Here is a 19,086-nt window from a genome sequence, read left to right as displayed (position 1 = left end):
TTCCCACGGTGGGACAAGCCCAGGGATCCCCGAGTGTAAGCAGAAATGAGACTCGGGGACCCTCCCCAGCTGAGGCCTGTTGGGGGCTGAGGCCGCACCCCTTCCCCCGTGTGGCCATCTGGCTTCGGACCATTCTGCATCTTTGGCTAATTAACCTGGGAACCTAACACCGCCTATGCTGAGGATGTGTGCGTGGTCCCTTGCTACCTGTGTGCAGCCACCAGAGCCACTAGAGGTGACCAAGGGGGCAGAGTCCCCAAAATGACCACCAGAAAAACCTGTTGATCTGGCAAAGCTGAGTTTACTGGACTCACTGCCAAGGCAATGAGGAAGAACACCCGCCTCGACAGAGGAACCTAGAAAAAAGGCGCAGAGCCTTAGAGCCGTGCAGTGGTTTCCAGGTGGGAACCTGGGGACAGGGCTTTGGATTGGCGGACACAGCCTAGGGGCGGGGCTCCACCCAGGGTTGGGTTACAGTCTTACCTTCCTAGGGCAAGTCCGTCCCGAAGCCAAACGCTAGTGTCCTCTGCTCCGTTCCCAGTTTGACAAGGCAATGGGAAAGGATGCCCAGTCCCAGAATTGTTCGTCGTGGGGACAGGGTGGCCTGTTTGTTCCCAGTGCAGCTTAACACAGGACTAGGAGAGGGTACTGGTGTCAGATTTCACAAGTAAGACCCCCTCGGCCACTGTCGGCCCCCACTCGCTCCCCTGGGAGGCCACCAAGATGACTTGTTGGTCAAAAAAGGCCAAGATCATTGCAGCTGCAGTAAGAGAGACCACGACCTTGACAGAGCCTTAGAGGCTTCTTGGAGGGGCGAGGTCAAGGATGAGGTGTTTTTCATTAGGTTTTTCCAGTCTGGTGTAAGGCAGGTCTTTCAACCAGGGGGTCTGATCGGGATGGAGCAAACCCAGCTCAGGACTGGCGGATCCTGCCAAGCGAAGGCTTTGAAGGTAACTGGAAGAATAAAGGGCCCTCTGAAAAGCCCCGCTGAGCCTGCTGTGGTTCTTGGCTGGAGGCTGTTACCCTGATGAGGGCCGGTTGAATAATCTAATGTTTGGATAAATGGATTTTGAGGAAGCTCCTGAAATCAACAATAGAGTTATTTGCAACTTCCATGTCCTAGACAAGAATTTCCGGGCACAGTACAGGCACCAGGAGCTAAGGGCTGGGCGATCGTGGTTTCAGTTCTCACCCGAGCAGGTCAGAAGCTGCCCTGGTGGTGGGGGAAGCCACCTCTCCCTGGGGCTGGCTGAGAGGCACCTTCCAGCACAACCGGCCCTCCCACGACCAGGCAACGAGGGCCACCGGTGGCGGTGCTGTAGTATTGGAGGGGAACGCGTGGGCGGCTTGCCCTCTGCAAAGCCCAGGGAGGGGTGCCCCCAGAGAACCAACCCTGGAGACCAGAGGTGCTCGAGTCATCCCCATCTCATCTGGAAGTGGCGGAGCTCCTGGTGCTGGGGGGCCCGGCCGCGGGAGGCCTGCCCCGCCACCGTCTGGCATAGTGAGGAGATGGTGCGTTTCAAGTGGGCTGTCTCGCTGACTTCCACCCACAAGGATGTCCTGCTGAGGGACCCCCCAGCAGCAAGAGCCGTGGGGTGGGCAGGGTTGAGAGGCGAGGGAGAAGGCGAGCCCGAGGCGGACGGACTCCTGGGCAGGGGAGAGATGTGAATCGGGTACAAGGGGGACGTTTGGAAATGAACACCGTTGGAGTTAAGCCCCAGAATGAGACTGACTACAATGAAAAGTGACGGACTCGGCCTCCCATTTCTTAAGGGGGATTTCCTACAGCCCAATGGAGGGGGCAATTACTGGTAAAAATAAAACCATTTTCATGCATATGCTTCCAAGGAGTTGAGACTACCTGTGAAGGCTGATTAAAGGCATGAAGCCCGATCCTAAAACCAGACAAACCCAAAGAGAAAACCATGCCCGGTCTCAGATCAGACCCAGCACAGAACGACAGAATCCGGGCTGGCGAGGCCCGCCTCACGTGCCATCTCATTAGCCCGGATCAGAAACACACCTCCCTGAGTGACGCGGGGCCCAGTTGCCGAAAGGAGCAGTGACCCCCAGCAAAGGAGACTCGAGACTGTCAAGTTTTCCCGTTCTTGGTGTGGCTTTAGGAAATGGGGATGGAACGGGATACCCCGCAACGTTTCCTAACTTCTTTTTTCGTAGAAACCCGCCCCTTTTTTGGTGCGGTGTTAATTTTCTAACCAGCCAACTGACTGCGTTTCCTTATGTTTTAGAATTCTTTTTTCAGTTGATTATCTTGGACCTTTCAGTTGTACAATCATCTTATTTACAAATAATGAGAACTTTGTCGTTTCCAACACATATTCCTTGTATCTTTTCCAATGTGAAATAATAATGCTGATCGATCGTGGGATGTCGTCTTTCACCACAAAGCATAGCGTGGCCTTTTGGCTTGAGAGACATACACATCAGCTTCTGAAGCTACTAGCATCTGTTTACGGATTTCACTGTCCAGAGTTGGGTGGAGTAATACTTCCCATCCCACTTGTTCTTCCAGAACGTTTCCACTCCCCCATCAAGAAGTAGAGTCCCCTTGACCATGGAGTCTGGCAGAAGGGACTCGTGACATCCAAGGCTAGGTCCGTCTCTCGAGAGGCTCACCACCCTTGGAACCAGGTGTCGAGCGGTGAGGAAGGTGACGCGGAGGTCATGTGTGCAAAGGAATCAGTGCCTCTGTCACCCCAGCTGAGCGCTCAGCTGCCATCCAGCACCCACTTGCTCTTGGTGGGCTGGCCCCGGCCGACACCACATAGAGCAGAGATGAGCCCTGCCCACGCTGCAGACCCACCAGCAAAATGGGCACTTGGCGTTGTTTCAAGCCACCGTTTTTTTGTTTTGTTTTGCTTTTTTATTTTTGGGCCGCACCGCGTGGCATGTGGGATCCTAGTTCCCCAACCAGGGATCGAACCCGCGCCCCCTGCATTGGAAGCACGGAGTCTTAACCACTGGACCGCCAGAGAAGTCCCTTAAGCCACCGTTTTGGGGTAGTTTCTTGTGCAGCCGTAGTGAACTGGAATGTCATCTATTCCAATTCCTCTCTTATTAAGTGAATTGAATTTTACCAAATACCTTTTTCCCTTTTTTTTCTTTTTCTTTCTTGCGGTATGCGGGCCCCTCACCGCCGCCGCCTCTCCCGTTGCGGAGCACAAGGCTCCGGACGCGCAGGCTCAGTGGCCATGGCTCACGGGCCCAGCCGCTCCGCGGCACGTGGGATCCTCCCGGACCGGGGCACGAACCCGTGTCCCCTGCATTGGCAGGCGGACCCCCAACCACTGTGCCGCCAGGGAAGCCCTCCCTTCATTTTTTATTGTGGTAAAAATATGTCTAAAATTTACCATTTTGACCACTTTTAACTGTGAGTTCAGTGGCACTTAAGTTCAGATGCTTCACACTGGCGTGCAGCCGTCACCACCATCCATCCGCAGAACTCTTCATCTTCCCCGTTAAACAACAATTCCCCCTCCCATCCCTCAGGCCCTGACACCCAGCATCCTACTTTCTGTCTCTACGAGCTGGGCTACTCTAGGCACCCGATAGAATGGAATCATACGCTCTGTCCAATTGTGTCTTGTTTTATTTCACTCAGCACAATGTTTTCAAGGTTTGTCCATATGTTGAAGAAACATGCATCAGAATTTCCTTCCTTTTTAAGGCTGAATGACATTCCACTGTGTGTCTCTACCACGCTTTGTCCATTCATCAGTTGATGGACAGTTGGGTTGCTTCCACCTTTTGACTATTGTAATGCTGCTGTGAACAATGGTGTACAAATATCTGTCCCAATGCCTGCTTTCAATTCTTTTGGGTGGATACCCACAAGTGGGATTGCTTTAAATACCTTTTGACAACTATTGATGTCATGTTTTCCTCCTTGGACGTATTAATATTACTAATCATAGTAACATCATTCCTAATTGGATCATCTCTGCACTCTTGGAATGAACTCCACTTGGTTATGGTGTATTCATTTCTTAATCTGCTTTCGGACTGTCTGAGCTAATTTTTAATTTTTGAAATGTGCATCGACATTTCAGTGAAAAGGATCTGCAGTTTCCTTTGTGCTCTCTGTGTGTGTGTGTGTGTGTGTGTGTGTGTGTGTGTGTGTGTGTTATCTTTGTCAAGTCTGGAAACCAGATCATACAGTTACTCAGACCAGAAGCGCCCACTGGGCACCAGACACCAGCCTGGACCTCCGGAATGGAGCCCGGACAGGGAGCCACAGGGAGTCTGCCTGTGTGCTGCTCTTGCGCTTCTGGGAGAAGGTTCCTTCGGTTTCATTAAACACACTTGGAAGCTTGTCTTTACTTTCTGGGGTCAAGGTCGGCGACGTCGGTTTCCCCGCCTCCCAGCTGCCAAGCCGCAGAGAAGCTGGGCGAGGCGAGGCCACAGCTCGGAACCAGAAGGCAGCTGGCCTCGGGGTCTAGCGGTTCAGGAATGAGGAGCTGGCCCTGCGGAGGCCCCAGCTCCCCCCTGCGGCGCCCTGCCCACTCCCCCGCCCTCCCCCCTCCTCCAACAGCCCCGCCCCCGCCTCCTGCACAGCCTCGTCAGTCGCGGGGAAACGCAAGAGAAAACCGCAGTGACAGGGCTGTGCACACACACCAGGATGACTAACACTAAAAAGACTGGTCATACCAAGTGTCGTCAAGGGAGTGGAGCCAGCCGCGGTGCAAAGTGGGCCAGCTGGCCGGTTTCTTATGAACTTGAACTTCACCTACCCCCAGGAAGCCATTCCGCTCTAGGTGTGTACCAAAAAGAAATGAATGAGCACGTCCATACAAAGACTTGTACCTGCATGTCCACAGCAGCTTTCTTTATATGAGCCCCCAGCTAGATGCCAATCAACAGGCTAACAGATCAACAGAGCTGTCGGATATCCATATCGCGCACACTACTCAGTAATAAAAAGGAATCAATGTGCTGATACGTGTATGACTGTCCCACGCTGTAAGCTTCCGTTTATATGAACTTCTAGAACGTGCACAACCAATCGGGAGTGCTAGAGGTCACAGTAACGTTTAGTTTGGGGCTTGGTGTGATGGCGCCTCCGCTGTGTGTATGGAAAGTCCAAGTGATTACACTTAATATGTTTGGGGTCAGTAAAAATAATGCAGATACGTGAGCCCCTAAAGCTGTAAATTTTACTTTAAATAACATTTTCAGTATCACCCACCACTTCTATTATTTCGTTCTTTTTATTACTGTAGTTCTAAGTATTTTAAAATTCTCGTTACCTTTTTTTTTTAACTTCACAATGTGTGGCAATTGTGTGTCTGCCTGTGTGTGTGCACATGCGTGCACCGACTTCCAACCTAATCACACTGTCTTCAAATACAGTGGTCTGACACCAAGCTTCCAACTTGCCATCGTCTTCAGACACCACTTGCGGCCACGGGGGCAGTCAGGGTGCCCTTAGTCACTCGCTCCTTCACGTTTTCTGAATCTTCGCAGAACTGTTGTCTGCTTGACCTAAATACCTTCGAGGAAAGCCCATGGAAACCTCCCTCTACGGTGCTGGATTTGTCTATTTCTCCCTGGAGTTCTGTCAATTTTCGCTTTATATATTTTGAAGCTATTTTAACATTATTCCTAACATGTTCTTGTTTTGTCTGATATTAATATAACCACGCCAGCTCCCTCTTGGTTAGGAGGTGCCGAGTATATCTTTTTTCTCCTTCTTTCACGTGTGATCTTTCCGCAGACATATGTTTTAGGTGAGTGTCTAGTAAACAGCAGATGCCTGGAGGTTGTGGTTTTGATGCAGCGTGACAATCTCTGTCATCTCTGACAGTTCCCCGATCTGAAGTCCTCTCAGAGGTGGCATCTGTTGTTTATTGTGTCAGCCACCCCAGAAGCCCCGCTAGTGGGGCTGGCTCAGCTCCTTGTGGGTGTCACAGGCTCAGCTCCACCACCTGTTTGGGTTGTACACTATAAAGAACAGTCTGGAAAGAAAGCCCATCTGAGTGGCAAGGACAAATAGTTTCAAATGGAACACGTTTCCGAATGGCTGCCCGGCAAGGGCAGGGCACTCTCTGGGGAAGCTGAGATGCCCCATGACACAGCCAGGTGCGTGTGCCCGTGCAGTGCCGATGAGAGGGTTTTGAAAATTAAGAATATATTTTCAAAGCATAATGAGATCCCACGTCACGCCCACGAGGATGCTTATAATCAAAAATCAGTAACAAGCTTTGTGTGCTGCGGTGGGAACGGTCCGGCCGCTCCCGGACCGCATGGAATCAGCCCCCGTCCCAGCATGGCCACTCCCAGCTACCGACCCAAGAGAAAGGAAAACACCCTGTCCGCACAGAAACTTAGGCACAAGTGTGCAGAGCAGCATTACTCATAAGAGCCAAAGGTACAAACAACCCGAATGTCCACCTGATGACTGGATAAGCAAAAGGTGGTCTAACCACACCGTGGAGGACTATACGGCCGTCGAAGGGAATGCAGTACTGATAGATGCTGCAACACGGATGAAGCTCGGAAACGTGATGCTGGGTGAAAGCAGCCAGACACAAAAGGCCACATGGTGTATCAGTCCGTTTATACGAAAGGCCCGGAAGAGGCAAAGCCAGAGCGGCGGAAAGCAGCTGAGCGGCTGCCAGGGACTGGGAGGCAGCGTGGGAAGACTGCTAGCAGGCCTGCGGTTTCTTCTGGGCTGACAACAGTGTTCTGGAATTCACGGTGATGGTCGCACAGAATATACTAAACAACACTGGAACGTACACTTTACTTTTCTATTTATTTATTTATTTTGCGGTACGCGGGCCTCTCACTGCTGTGGCCTCTCCTGTTGCGGAGCACAGGCTCCGGACGCGCAGGCCCAGCGGCCACGGCTCACGGGCCCAGCCGCTCCGCGGCATGTGGGATCTTCCCGGACCGGGGCACGAACCCGTGTCCCCTGCATCGGCAGGCAGACTCTCAACCGCTGCGCCACCAGGGAAGCCCGAACGTACACTTTAGAAACGCGAATTGTGTGGTATGTGATTCCTATCTCAATTATTTATTTATTTATTTAGCCTGCACCGAGTCTTAGCTGCGGCATGCGAGATCGTTTCGTTGCAGCATGCATGCGGGATCTAGTTCCCCGACCAGGGATCGAACCCAGGCTCCCTGCATTGGGAGCGCAGAGTCTTACTCACTGCGCCACCAGGGAAGTCCCTCAATCTTTAAACGTATTTTCAAAATGAAATTTGGCTCCCAAGCCATGGTGGCAAGGACTCTATTTACAAATAACAACGTAGCAGCCGAGAGCAGGGAGGGAATTCTGAAGCCCCAGGGCCAACCCCACCTTGGCCACTTCCTACCTCCACAAACTTGAAGGCTATTCAACTTCTCTAAACTTACTTTCCTCGACAGTAAGCCCTCAGTAACCATTAGCTACTCCCAGTATGATTCGTGTTTCCTCGTCTACAGTGCAGCCCAAGAGACGCAGCCCCGGGCTGGGGAGAGCGGCCAGGACCCACAGCTGGTTCTGAGCAGACACTTTGTCCTGAACTGCTTTTATGGGTCACCTCGACCAGTACTCACAACCAGCCATGCCGTATGAGAGGGGAAACTGAGGCACAGAGGGCTGACAAAACGTATTCAAGGTGTCTCAGCTAGTGAACTGCAGAGATCAATGTCGATTTTTAAAGTGTAGTTGAATGCAGATAACATCAAGTTTACCACGTTAACCATTTTTCAGCACCCAGCTGGGCGGCATTAAGTACATTCAGGTTGGTGTGCAGCCATCCCCACCATCCATCTCTAGAACCGTTCATCTTCCCCAAGGGAAACCCTGTCCCCATTAGACACTAGCCCCCCTCCCCCTCCCCCAGCCCGTGCCCCGCCCCCATCCTACTTTCTGTCCCTAGGAATCTGACGGCTCTAAGCAGCTCATACAAGTGGAGTCATACAGTATCCGTCCTTTGTGTCTGGCTGATTTCCCTGACCATGATGCCTTGTAGGTCCAGCCATGTTGTAGCAGGTGTCAGAGCGACCTTCCTTTTTAAGGCTGAACAACATTCCACTGATTGGATGGACCACATCTTGTTTGTCCATTCATCCATTGATGGACACTTGGGTTGCTTTCATGTTTTAGTTATTGTGAATAATGCTGCTGTGAACACAGGTGTACAAGTATTTCTTCAAGACCCTGCTTTCCCTTCCTTTTTCTTTTTTTTTGAATTTTATTTTATGTTTTTTATACAGCAGGTTCTTATTAGTTATCCATTTTATACATATTAGTGTACGTATGTCAATCCCAATCGCCCAATTCATCACACCCCCCGCCCGCCCCCACCATTTTCTCACCTTAGTGCCCATATGTTTGTTCTCTACATCTGTGTCTCTATTTCTGCCCTGCAAACCGGTTCATCTGTACCATTTTTCTAGGTTCCACATATGTGCATTAATACACGATATTTGTTTTTCTCTTTCTGACTTACTTCACTCTGTATGACAGTCTCTAGATCCATCCACATCTCTACAAATGACCCAATTTCGTTCCTTTGTACGGCTGAGTAATATTCCATTGTATCTATGTACCACATCTTCTTTATCCATTTGTCTGTCGATGGGCATTTAGGTTGCTTCCATGACCTGGCTATTGTAAACAGTGCTGCAATGAACACTGGGGTGCATGTGTCTTTTGGAATTATGGTTTTCTCTGGGTATATGCCCAGTAGTGGGATTGCTGGGTCATATGGTAGTTCTATTTTTAGCTTTTTGAGGAAACTCCATACTGTTCTCCATAGTGGCTGTATCAATTCACATTCCCACCAAGAGTGCAAGAGGGTTCCCTTTTCTCCACACCCTCTCCAGCATTTGTTGTTTCTAGATTTTCTGATGATGCCCATTCTAACTGGTGTGAGGGGATGCCTCATTGTAGTTTTGATTTGCATTTCTCTAAGGATTAGTGATGTTGAGCAGCTTTTCATGTGCTTCCTGGCCATCTGTATGTCTTCTTTGGAGAAATGTCTATTTACGTCTTCTGCCCATGTTTGGATTCGGTTGTTTGTTTTTTTAATATGGAGCTGCGTGAGCTGTTTTTATATTTTGGAGATTAATCCTTTGTCCGTTGATTCGTTTGCAAATATTTTCTCCCATTCTGAGGGTTGTCTTTTCATCTTGTTTGTAGTTTCCTTTGCTTTGCAAAAGCTTTTAAATTTCATTAGGTCCCATTTGTTTATTTTTGTTTTTATTTCCATTTCTCTAGGAGGTGGGTCAAAAAGGATCTTGCTGTGATTTATGTCATAGAGTGTTCTGCCCGTGTTTTCCTCTAAGAGTTTGATAGTGTCCGGTCTTACATTTAGGTCTTTAATCCATTTTGAGTTTATTTTTGTGTATGGTGTTAGGGAGTGTTCTAATTTCATTCTTTTACATGTAGCTGTCCAGTTTTCCCAGCACCACTTATTGAAGAGACTGTCTTTTCTCCATTGTATACCCTTGCCTCCTTTGTCATAGATTCGTTGAGCATAGGTGCGTGGGTTTATCTCTGGGCTTTCTCTCCTGTTCCATTGATCTATATTTCTGGTTTTCTGCTTTCTCTTCTGTTGGGGAGATACCCAGAAGTGGAATTGCTGGATCCTATGTTTGATTTTTCCAGGCAACCTCAATTTTAAGCCGGGAAAGGCAAACCATAAGGAAATGAAATTCTAGTTCACTGCCATCAGAGCAGCAGACAGTAACTCCTCTCCCAGTACTACGTGCTGGTGAGGCCACGGAGCAACGGGAACTCTGCTGGGCAGTCATTTCAGCAAGCACCGTGGCGAGGGATTTGGCAACTTGTAGTTCAGCTGAAGTGCAGATGTGCTGTGCACAGGCAGATCCCCTGGCGACGTGCTCACACGTAGGCAGAGAGGCCCAGACAGCAGCACCAAAGGAGGAAGTACCCTGATGGGCAGCCAGGAGACCTGGGGAAAAACACCCACAGATCCGGTCCCGAAGCCGGTGGGAGACGGATCAGGGCCACGTGGTGCACCTAGGGAAGGTTACAGCACGTGCGAGACGGCAGTGCACACCGCTGGTCATCTCCCCCCGCTCCCCTGTGGGAAAGGTCTCGGAACGTGTTGGGGAGTGGACTCCACCCAACTCCGGACGGTGGTTTCCTCTGGGGCAGGAGAGTAGGGTCAGGCCCCTGTGTGATCTGTTAGGCTGCATGAGAAAGGAGAGGCAGAAGTAAAACCACAAGTCAGCGGTTCTGAAGATCCAAGTGAAAAGCAGGAAACGGAAGAAAAGACTAGAAACACATGAAAACGGTTAGAAGGGCCTGCTGGGCTAGCAGGGCGCGGGCTGCAAGGAGAATTCAGAATTCCCCAGAATTCAGCGCTTAGCAGAGAGGCACCTGGCAGCTGAAAGCACCGGGAAAGCAAGACCCGCGTAGAAGGGGAAGAGGCGCTCTCGAATTTCATAGCTATTGGGGGGCTCGCTCGGGAACAGAAATTGCCTAGTTTATATTTACCCAAAGATTTCTACTCCTGGAGGCTTTCGGAGGTGAGAGGGAAATGTTTACCTGTGGGACGTGCCCAGTTTTAAGTGCCGAGAAACAAAATCTCCTTTGTCCCCCAGGCTGCGACGAAACATGCTCCTCGGGGTTTGGGCATTTCCTCTCCGCCATGGAACACGATTGTGAAGGGCTCCGGCAAGTACAGTTTGGTGAACTGTCCTGTTAACAGTGATGACAGCTGCACTGCTTTGTTTCTGAATGTAACTTGCAACTATTTTATGAGTATTAGTCTCAATTTTATAATTAACTTTTTATAATGAAAACTACCTGAAGCAGCTATAGGAGATGTTAAGATTCGACAAAGCTACCTGATGTATAGACAAGAAACCCAAAGGCTACAAAGAAAAAGACAGACGTTTAGACATCCATGACTGGGGAAACCTTCAACCACGTTCCTTTAAGATGCCCACAAAGGCAAAAGACAAATGAGATTAACAAAACGTACGTATCATCTGTATGACAGATGAATGGTTAACGTTTATAATGTAAAACAAGTTCCTGCAAACTTTTGGAAGAAAAATCCAATAATGAGGAAAGGATGGAAATCAACAACCTACAGAAGAATAAATCCTAGCTTCCAACAGACAGGTGCACAAGCACCAGTTGTGCACAAGTGTGCATACGTGTGTGTGGAGGGGCACGAGTTAAAGTCACAACGAGGTCTTGCTTTGCCCCCATCAGATTGGCACAAAATGGAAAAGCCCCCTGACGCCTTGCCCAGCCTCTCTCATCGCCGTTAGAAACTGAACCATAATGTCAGTGGGAAAGGCAACCCGGGTGCCCCTGATCCTGACCCAGAGGAAGGCGAGCTCTGGGGCGAAGGGGCAGGCACAGGATGTCGGGGTGAGGGTGGCCGGTATAGACGCCACTGCAGCAGCGCGGGGCCGGGGGCGGCATCTGGGCCTAGCACCGTGAGCGGGAAAGACAGGTGCAGGGGGGTGTGTCCCATGCTGGGGCCACCGCAACCCTGATGGCGCTCTCAGGCGGCTCGTCGTCCCCACCGTGAGCCTGTATACCTGCACGATCAGAGCAAAACCAATGCCACCACTTTCAGGGGGAGCAGATCCCCAGGCCACGTGTGGGGAAGTGAGGAAGAGGCCAGGTGGTGCCGCCACTGTCACTGCTTCCCGGGAGAGGTGGGGCATCACAGCAGAAGGGCCTGGAGGCTGCCGCCTGCCTTTCGGATGCTCAGTGTTGAAACCTTCAGCAAAGTTGCACATGTATAGTTTCAGTTTCTGCGAAATGAGGGCGCCGCGCACATGGTTTCTGAGATCCCTCCCAGCTTCGGAGCCTCTAAGCCGTTAGGCCAGACGCAGGGGGAGGGCCCATCTGGTAACCATTGGCTTCTCTGCTTTCCGGGGGCAAGTTGCAGAGGAAAGAGCAGAGCCCAGAGGGGGCCCGGCCGCCAGCCTCCGTCCTCTGGCACCTCAGACATCGCGGGCGCCCTCGCAGCCTGGGGCAGGGCTGAGGCTGGCTGAGGCCCCGGCCCCGGAAGCCAGGACTCACCAGGGCTGCAGGGGACGCAGGAAGCTGCGTGGCTAAGGCTGGCCACACTTTGAGAAACGCTGATCAAAAACAGGGGGCAGAGAGAGAAGGTTCCAGGCCTCTGGCTTTGGTTGGATGGGTTCAATATAGGGTCGTCTGATTTAGCAAATAACGACAGAACACGCAGTGAAACCTGAATTTCAGATAAACAATGAACACTTTTTTAGTGTAAGCACATCTCATGAGACATTGGGGACGCACTGGTACTAAAACATTATTTGATGTCCTGCATTTCATCTGACCACCTTGGGCTTCTGGAGGTTTCCGCCCCATCCGAGGTGTCCCTTCCACACGGGTCTCTCCCCAGGCCCCAGAGTGGAAAAGACCCCCTGCGGTTCCCCCCTTTCCTCCCTCCCCGTGGCACAGTGGTGTTCGTAGTTCTTCATGAAACAGTCCTGAATCACCCTGATCTCAGCGTGACATCTGTTTCCTGTGGGGACCCAGCCTGACACACGAGTGGAATGAAACCCAGAAGGTTCCCAGGGTTATTTATTAAATAGGTATTGGTAAAAATAAAATAAAATAAAAACAACAAAATAAGTTATGAGGGCTTGCGGCTCAAAGGTATGGAATGAACGAGGCTATGCAAAGCCCCAATTCTCAGGGGATCCACTCTGCCAAGCAGGGGGGAATCAGAGCCCACCCCACATCAGACCCTGGTCCTCCCCCATTCCTCCACACTGCCGCCTCCGTCTCTAACTGAGCCACCCGAGAAATCATGCCTTTCCCCTCCCTCCCTCTGGCCTCTTCGAGGAGATGCCCATAGCCTTTTTCCTCTTCTAGGACACACAAAGCCTTCGAGATAACTGTAGTGGAACAAAGCTGCTTCCCGAAGCAAATGCTGGCCGTGCTCTTCAAAGCCGGCAGGCCCCGCCGCGGGCCCCAGTCCTCAGGGGAGGGGCAGAGGCAATGATCACCGACAGGATTCTTCAGGCAACAGCCTGGTTGAGACCCGCCACCCACTGGAGATGTGCCCAGAACAGAACATCCTGCCCAGGTACCCAGTTTCAAAAGCACCTTGGTAGTCATGGCAACGGTCCACATGCCAACCCTCGAGGCTCCAGGGAGAGGGGCCTCAGGGGACACTGAACAGATGCCTGTGGGCTGCCCGTCCTGAGACGCCATTCGGCAGGGACAGGACATCCTCTCCCTTCTGCCCTTGCCTTTGTCTTCAAAGACCAGATGCCTTTCCCGTGACGGGGCATGAAACAGGTGTCTAAAGAACACGTTAACAAGCAGGCAACCCAAAGGCAGACTCCTCAGCGTCTCTTGGGCCTCAGTGTTCCCCCACCCAGGGGGGCTCTCTTGTTCAAACATCATCATCTGCATGAGAAGCACGCTTTGGGGTTGAAAGATGCCAACTCCATGGCCCTACGCTGGGATGCCATCAGGGGATCATGGTTCCGAAGGACCCAGGTTTCTCCGTGGGTGACAGACACTTGACACTGCAGTAACCCTAGCTGCTGAGGACACCTAAGCTATACCCTGGCTCTGAGGGAAGACCCGGCAAGCAACACTCTGTTGAGGACTCACCTCTTGACATTTGCGGGTGTTGCTCCACAGAGGATCTGAGGTGATGTGACTCCCATTTGACCTGCAGTGAGTTAGTGCTCTGGGCTTCGGATTTCCCCACCAGTCTGCTAGGCGCGTGTGTTTACTATGACTCAGTCTCCCTGAGGCCAGATACCTCTGGAGACGCTCACTTGTAACCCCAGCGCCTGGCCTGGCACGCCAGCCAGAGGCTACCCTGCCCCACTGTCGGCCAGCCCATGCTTGTAGCCCACATCCCGAAGCAGACAACCATTCTTTGTCCAACCGTGAGTCTGATGGATTTCTTGGGGTCATTTCCCCCCAACATTTTATTTTGAAAAATTTCAAACTACAGAAAAATTACAAGCATAGTAAAATGGAACCCCACATCCCGGCCCTTAGATATTTGCTTTAACCCTTTGAAAGTAAGTTGCAGACAGCATAACGTTTCATAATGTTGAATATTCATACTCAGAGTATTGAAGCCCATACGTTTGAAGGAAGGGGCAGTCTTCTGTCATCATCCTATCTTGCTGCACCCAGGACTCTGAACACTGATGACAGGATGCCAGCGGAGGGCGCATTTTGATGTTAGGGTGGGTAAGCACCTTCCTTCCACACTTTAACGCATCTTCTCCGCAGGAGGGCATCTTCGGCAGGTGTTTAAGTTGGTCATGAACAAGAAGGCAAAGTGGAACTGGAGCACATCGCAGACTTTGGACCAGAAGTGGCCTGTGAGCCGCTGGAAGAGACGCCACTGCGAGAGCTCGTGGTCACACAGCTTGAGGAGCACAAAACCCAGGCAGCAGAGCACGCCCAGAGCCAAGTACTTCCCCGAGGAAGCGCTGCCGTGGCGGCCCTGAGTGCGCAGGGCCTGCCCCACAGCTGCTGCGATGTGTACACCCAGTGCCACCTCAAACCCATGGGGGTGCAGCAGGGCCAGGCTGTAACTGCACAGGGAGAGGCCCTCGACAGCCAGGAACAGCCAGGGCTTCCAGCCCCTGTCCAGGCAGAGGCACCAGGCCACCGGCCATGCAAAGATGGGCAAGGTGAGCCACTGGTCCAACACGGCGGTGGGGCGCGTCTGCATCGTGATGCGCAGCCACTGAACCGGGCCGTAGACCAGGGCCATGCCCGCAAAGACGTCCTTCATGTAGCAAGCCTTCCATGCTTCTGTGGGGCCTCCCGGGGCGCTGGCCTTGCTCTGCAGCCAGTACATCCCCAGGAGCACGTAGGCCACGTTAACGAGCGAGTTGAAGGGCGTGGCCAGGAAGGCAGGGAGGCTGGCGACCGGCGCTTCGGCGTAGTGCTCATAGCCCACTGCGACAGAGACACCTGCGAAAACGCCGGTGTGGACGGTGGCCGCGCAGAGGCAGCTGACCAGGGCCACGTGCAAGAGGGCCTGCCCCGACTCGGGCTTCATCTGGAACCCTATGTGTGACCCGGGTCGGAGAGCTTAAGAGAGCAGCCGTCTCCACTGTTATTTCAGAATTCAGATAAACAGTTTTTTTGCAAAACACTCCTCGGCCTCCCAGCTGAGCCAGCAGGAAGAATTCCCCGTGATTTCCGACGCAGATGCTGCGACCTTGCCCCGCGTGGAGGTAGTGGCCCAGAGGAAGGCGAGGGTTCTGCTGATTGGTTGGCACCAGTGGAGGATCGTTCTGCCTTCTTCCTTTGTGGTTACAAAAAGAGTGTAGTTAAAGAGTGTGGGTAGAAAGAAATCCATCCGAAAAAGGGTCTCCATCTTCCCGATTCTCAGCCTCAGGATCCACCAACATCAGAAAAAACCCCAAAAAACCCCACAGAAATAAAAGTGCAGGAATACCCAGTCCATTCACCTTCTTATGCACGGCCTCTAGAAGGCTCTAGAACCCTCTTTCACCTAGAGGTTTTGTGCCCCTCTCTCCTGATACCTATGCTCTTGTTCTTTCATCTGTGTGCTATAAAAGTCCCGCCCCTTTGCCCTAGTTCCCTTCGAGCCACTGCATTTGGAGACTTAAATCTTTCCTAGGTCTGCTGTTAAAACTCAGAATGGGCTTTTCCACCTCAGTGACATTACAAATGTGGAAGTTTCCAAGCCAGTCCCAAAGCCCTTTGAACCAAATACCCAGTTAAAAGAGAAACCATTTGCTGTGGTCCGAGTTCTGGAATCTAAGGCAAGGATGGCGGGGGTGGGTAGGAGGAGGGCGGGGGAGGACTCCCTTCTGCTTCTTAGATGTGAGGCCAGGTGGCACAGGGAGCCGTCCCCCATTGGTTCACCCTCCTGCCTGCCCCTGAAGTACCACGCCTTTCAAAATCACCTTCTGTCCTTGGCTCACAAGAAAACCTTCCACTTCCTGCAGTCACAGAAGCAGTCCGATAATTTTCAAACAATGTGGACTTTTCATGGACCGTCAACTGCTCTGGGGCCTGCTGCAGTGTAAGCTGGCCGGGTAGCCAAGAGATGTATTAATATCAACAAGAGAAGAGGTTCAATGCCCTGAAAGTGACTCAAAGCGAAGACAGCAATCAGGCAGGCAAGCATGGGGACGAGAGGGACTGTCCGTGTTCAAAGCCCAGTGCCCCCAGCTACTAACCGTGTGATCTTGGGCCTTAACCCTTCCGGGCCTCGGTTTGCATACCTGCAGAATGGGGATGCTACCAGTACCTCCCTGCAGAGTCATGGTGTGAATTAAATGAGTTCTTAGCTATGTAGACCACAGTTTATTTCTGAGGCCCAATGTCCACCTGCCCTCCTGCAGTTCAGGCCCTGAAAGGGCCGGGCAGGGTCTGATTCTGCGCTCGCCCTCCGCTGCTCAGCAAAGACCTGCTCAGTTTCGGTTCAAGCCCCAAACCAGCACCCCTGCTCTTTTTCCTCATCCTGTTTGCCATTTTGCTTCTCAGACTGGCCGTGGGGCCCACGTGGAAGATCCGGGACGGGGCCCGCTGGGTGTCTTGGTGAGGTTTCTGGCCCCCATCCTGCCTTGGGGGCCTGTTGCTAAGGGGACCGGCATTTCCACGAGGGAACCGCAGGCCTTGTCCTGACCGCCACCTCAGCACGCAGCGCTGTCTCACGCCTCCCCGCTGCGGCTTCCGGTTAAGGAGCCTCTAGGCTGGGGGGCTGCCCCTGCCCCGGGCTTCCCACTTCCAGGCTGGCCACCGCTAACGTGGTCTGCACACAGCAGCCCCCAGCATCTCCCTCAAGGGCCGCCCCTGCTTAGCACCCTTCGGTGGCCGGCTCTCCACTCACACACGATCACGCCCCAACCTCTCGCAGACACCAAAGTGCCGTGCTCATGTAGTCCTGCGGGTCCCTCCTGTGCCTGGCCTGCTTACACCCTCAACTCGGCTATGCCTTCCGCTCTGGCACCAGCACTTCCCCATTCCGCTCCTGAGTCTGGCTGGGACACCAGCTGAGGCCCGGCCTCGTCTCTCCAGGTCCTTCCCTGGCGCCACCTGGGGCCCGACTCCCTGGTGTGAAGACCCAGGCCTCCTGGGCCCCACGCGGCCAGCGCCAGCCTGACCCTCTCGTCTGCCAGCCAGCATGGAGGAGAGCTGGGGACCGGAGTCCAGCACTGTCAGCTTGATAGACAAGGAGGCCCAGGAAGCGCGTGGAAAGTGACTCCTCTCCCACTGCTGGCCAGAGGCTACTGAGCCCTTGCGCAAGCTGAAAGTGACGTGTAATCAAACGAACTTCCCAAGTCCACCAGGAAGGCCAGGCTGGGTACCTTATGGCCTAGCTCCTCCGTACCCCTGAGGTGCTGTGACACTTGTTACATGACTCTCAAAGTTCTTCCCAGCTTCCCCCGGCACATGAAGGTCCAAGGGCTCTCCCCTGGTCTGGTGCTGGGGTCTCTGGGGGAAGTCCTGCAAAACGTGACAATCTCCTGGCTAAGGGGTTAAGACGTGTTCCTTAAACTCTCCTGCTTCCGCAGTCTGTATGCATTGAAGCAGGAGCCACTGTCACTGTCACAGTGGTGGTTTCTTTGGCCTGTATCATTCCTGACAACCGCTTACCGTGCCCGTGACTACCCTGACCACCTTGTTCCCTTTCTGCGGCTAAGGGGACGCCAGTCTGAGGGCTGTACCGTGGGACACCAGCAGCAGGAGAGCTCAATCTGGGCCACTTGGATGCCCAAGGAGCCTGGAACTACCGTAGTGATTCTTGAACTCTGAGGACAGAATCACTGAATGTGGCTAAGGCGCCTGGGAACCAGCAGCTTGGCTTCCTTATTTTACAGGGGAAGGAGTTGGGGCCAGAGAGGTGACGTGAACGGACAAGGTCACCTAGGGCAGTTGGTGGCACAGAAACACAGATGAGGGCTCTTGTCCTTTGCCTGTGTCACAGGACTCTTTGGTCTTTTCTCAAACAAATGCTTCCAAATGCATAAACTAAAACAGAATTACAACAGAAACTTAATATGTCGAAAGACAGTTATTAAAGTATTTTTGAAAATGTATGATATAGTAATATACGTGCTTCTTTACTAATAGGTTAAATTACAGGATCTATGGGCAGGTTGAATAACTACAGTAATTTCCTTTTTAAAATAAATTTATTTATTTTAGTTATTTATTTTTGGCTGCGTTGGGTCCTATTGCTGCGAGCGGGCTCTCTCCAGCTGTGGTACGCGGGCCTCCCACCGCAGGGGCCCCTCCCGCCGCGGAGCACGGGCTCCAGGCACGCTGGCTTCAGTAGTTGTGGCATGCAGGCTCAGTAGTTGTGGCTCACGGGCTCTAGAGCACAGGCTCAGTAGCTGTGGTGCACGGGCTTAGCTGCTCTGCGGCATGTGGGATCTTCCCGGACCAGGGCTCGAACCCATGTCCCCTGCCTTGGCAGGCAGACTCCCAACCACTGCACCACCAGGGAAGCCCAACTACAGTAATTTCAAAGCAGTTATTCTATAATAACGTGTAATTTCTTTAATTTCAGGATATCTACAAGAAAATTTATATGATCTCAAATGATCTGTCATTTCCTTTGGTGACACAGTCACCAGGCTAACCCTCTGTGCTTTGCTGCCTACACTCGTAATTGCGGGAAAGGCCAAATTTCGGCTGGAGGTTGGTGAATGTAAAGATCAAATAAAGATGAGAGAAACAAGAAAAATCATCTGTTGTCATTCCAAGAGCCCGGAGAGCAGCGCATTACACCCTGCGTCTGGCAGTGAGCATGACAGTGCAGCGACCAGACAGCCTCCTGCAAGATTTGGAACATAGGGGTGATGACAGTACCCACCTCTCAAGGTTGTTGTGAGAACTTACAGGATTGGCGCGAAAAGGCCAGCGATCACCATCCGGGTATTTTGCCTCTCTCGCTTTGCTGGGGGAAATTCAAATCTCGAAAAAGGGCGGAGCCGAAAGGCGGCCGTGCGCCTGCGCGCGGGGTGGGGCGCGGAGTCCTGGGAAGCAGGCGGGGCGGGGTGACGCGAGGTGACGCGGGGCGATGCGGACCGCTCCCGCGCCCGCCCGCTCGCCTCAGGCGCCGCCAGCCTGGCTGCCCGCCCGAC

The 19,086-nt window shown here is 52.4% G+C and overlaps 1 protein-coding gene across 2 annotated transcripts; it reads right to left on the bottom strand.

The window, feature by feature from the left end:
- Window positions 1–13,924: 13,924 nt before the first annotated feature.
- TMEM187 (transmembrane protein 187) lies at window positions 13,925–18,894 on the bottom strand. Of its 2 annotated transcripts, none has more exons than XM_082681977.1 (2): window positions 18,816–18,894; window positions 13,925–15,265 (listed from the first exon to the last, which is right to left on the bottom strand). In XM_082681977.1, the coding sequence occupies exon 2, from the start codon at window positions 15,018–15,020 to the stop codon at window positions 14,220–14,222; it is 801 nt and encodes a 266-aa protein (XP_082538103.1). In that variant the 5' UTR covers window positions 15,021–15,265; window positions 18,816–18,894; the 3' UTR covers window positions 13,925–14,219. The 2 variants fall into 2 exon arrangements, with proteins under 2 accessions (XP_082538103.1, XP_082538102.1); XM_082681976.1 differs by having other exon boundaries at window positions 13,925–15,269; window positions 18,816–18,865.
- Between the last annotated feature and the right edge of the window lie 192 nt (window positions 18,895–19,086).

This window comes from Grampus griseus, assembly GCF_964374135.1.
Source record: "Grampus griseus genome assembly, chromosome: X".
Lineage (NCBI taxonomy): Eukaryota > Metazoa > Chordata > Mammalia > Artiodactyla > Delphinidae > Grampus > Grampus griseus.
Note: the sequence above shows the minus strand (reverse complement) of the source record. Positions and strands in the feature narration are given on the sequence as shown.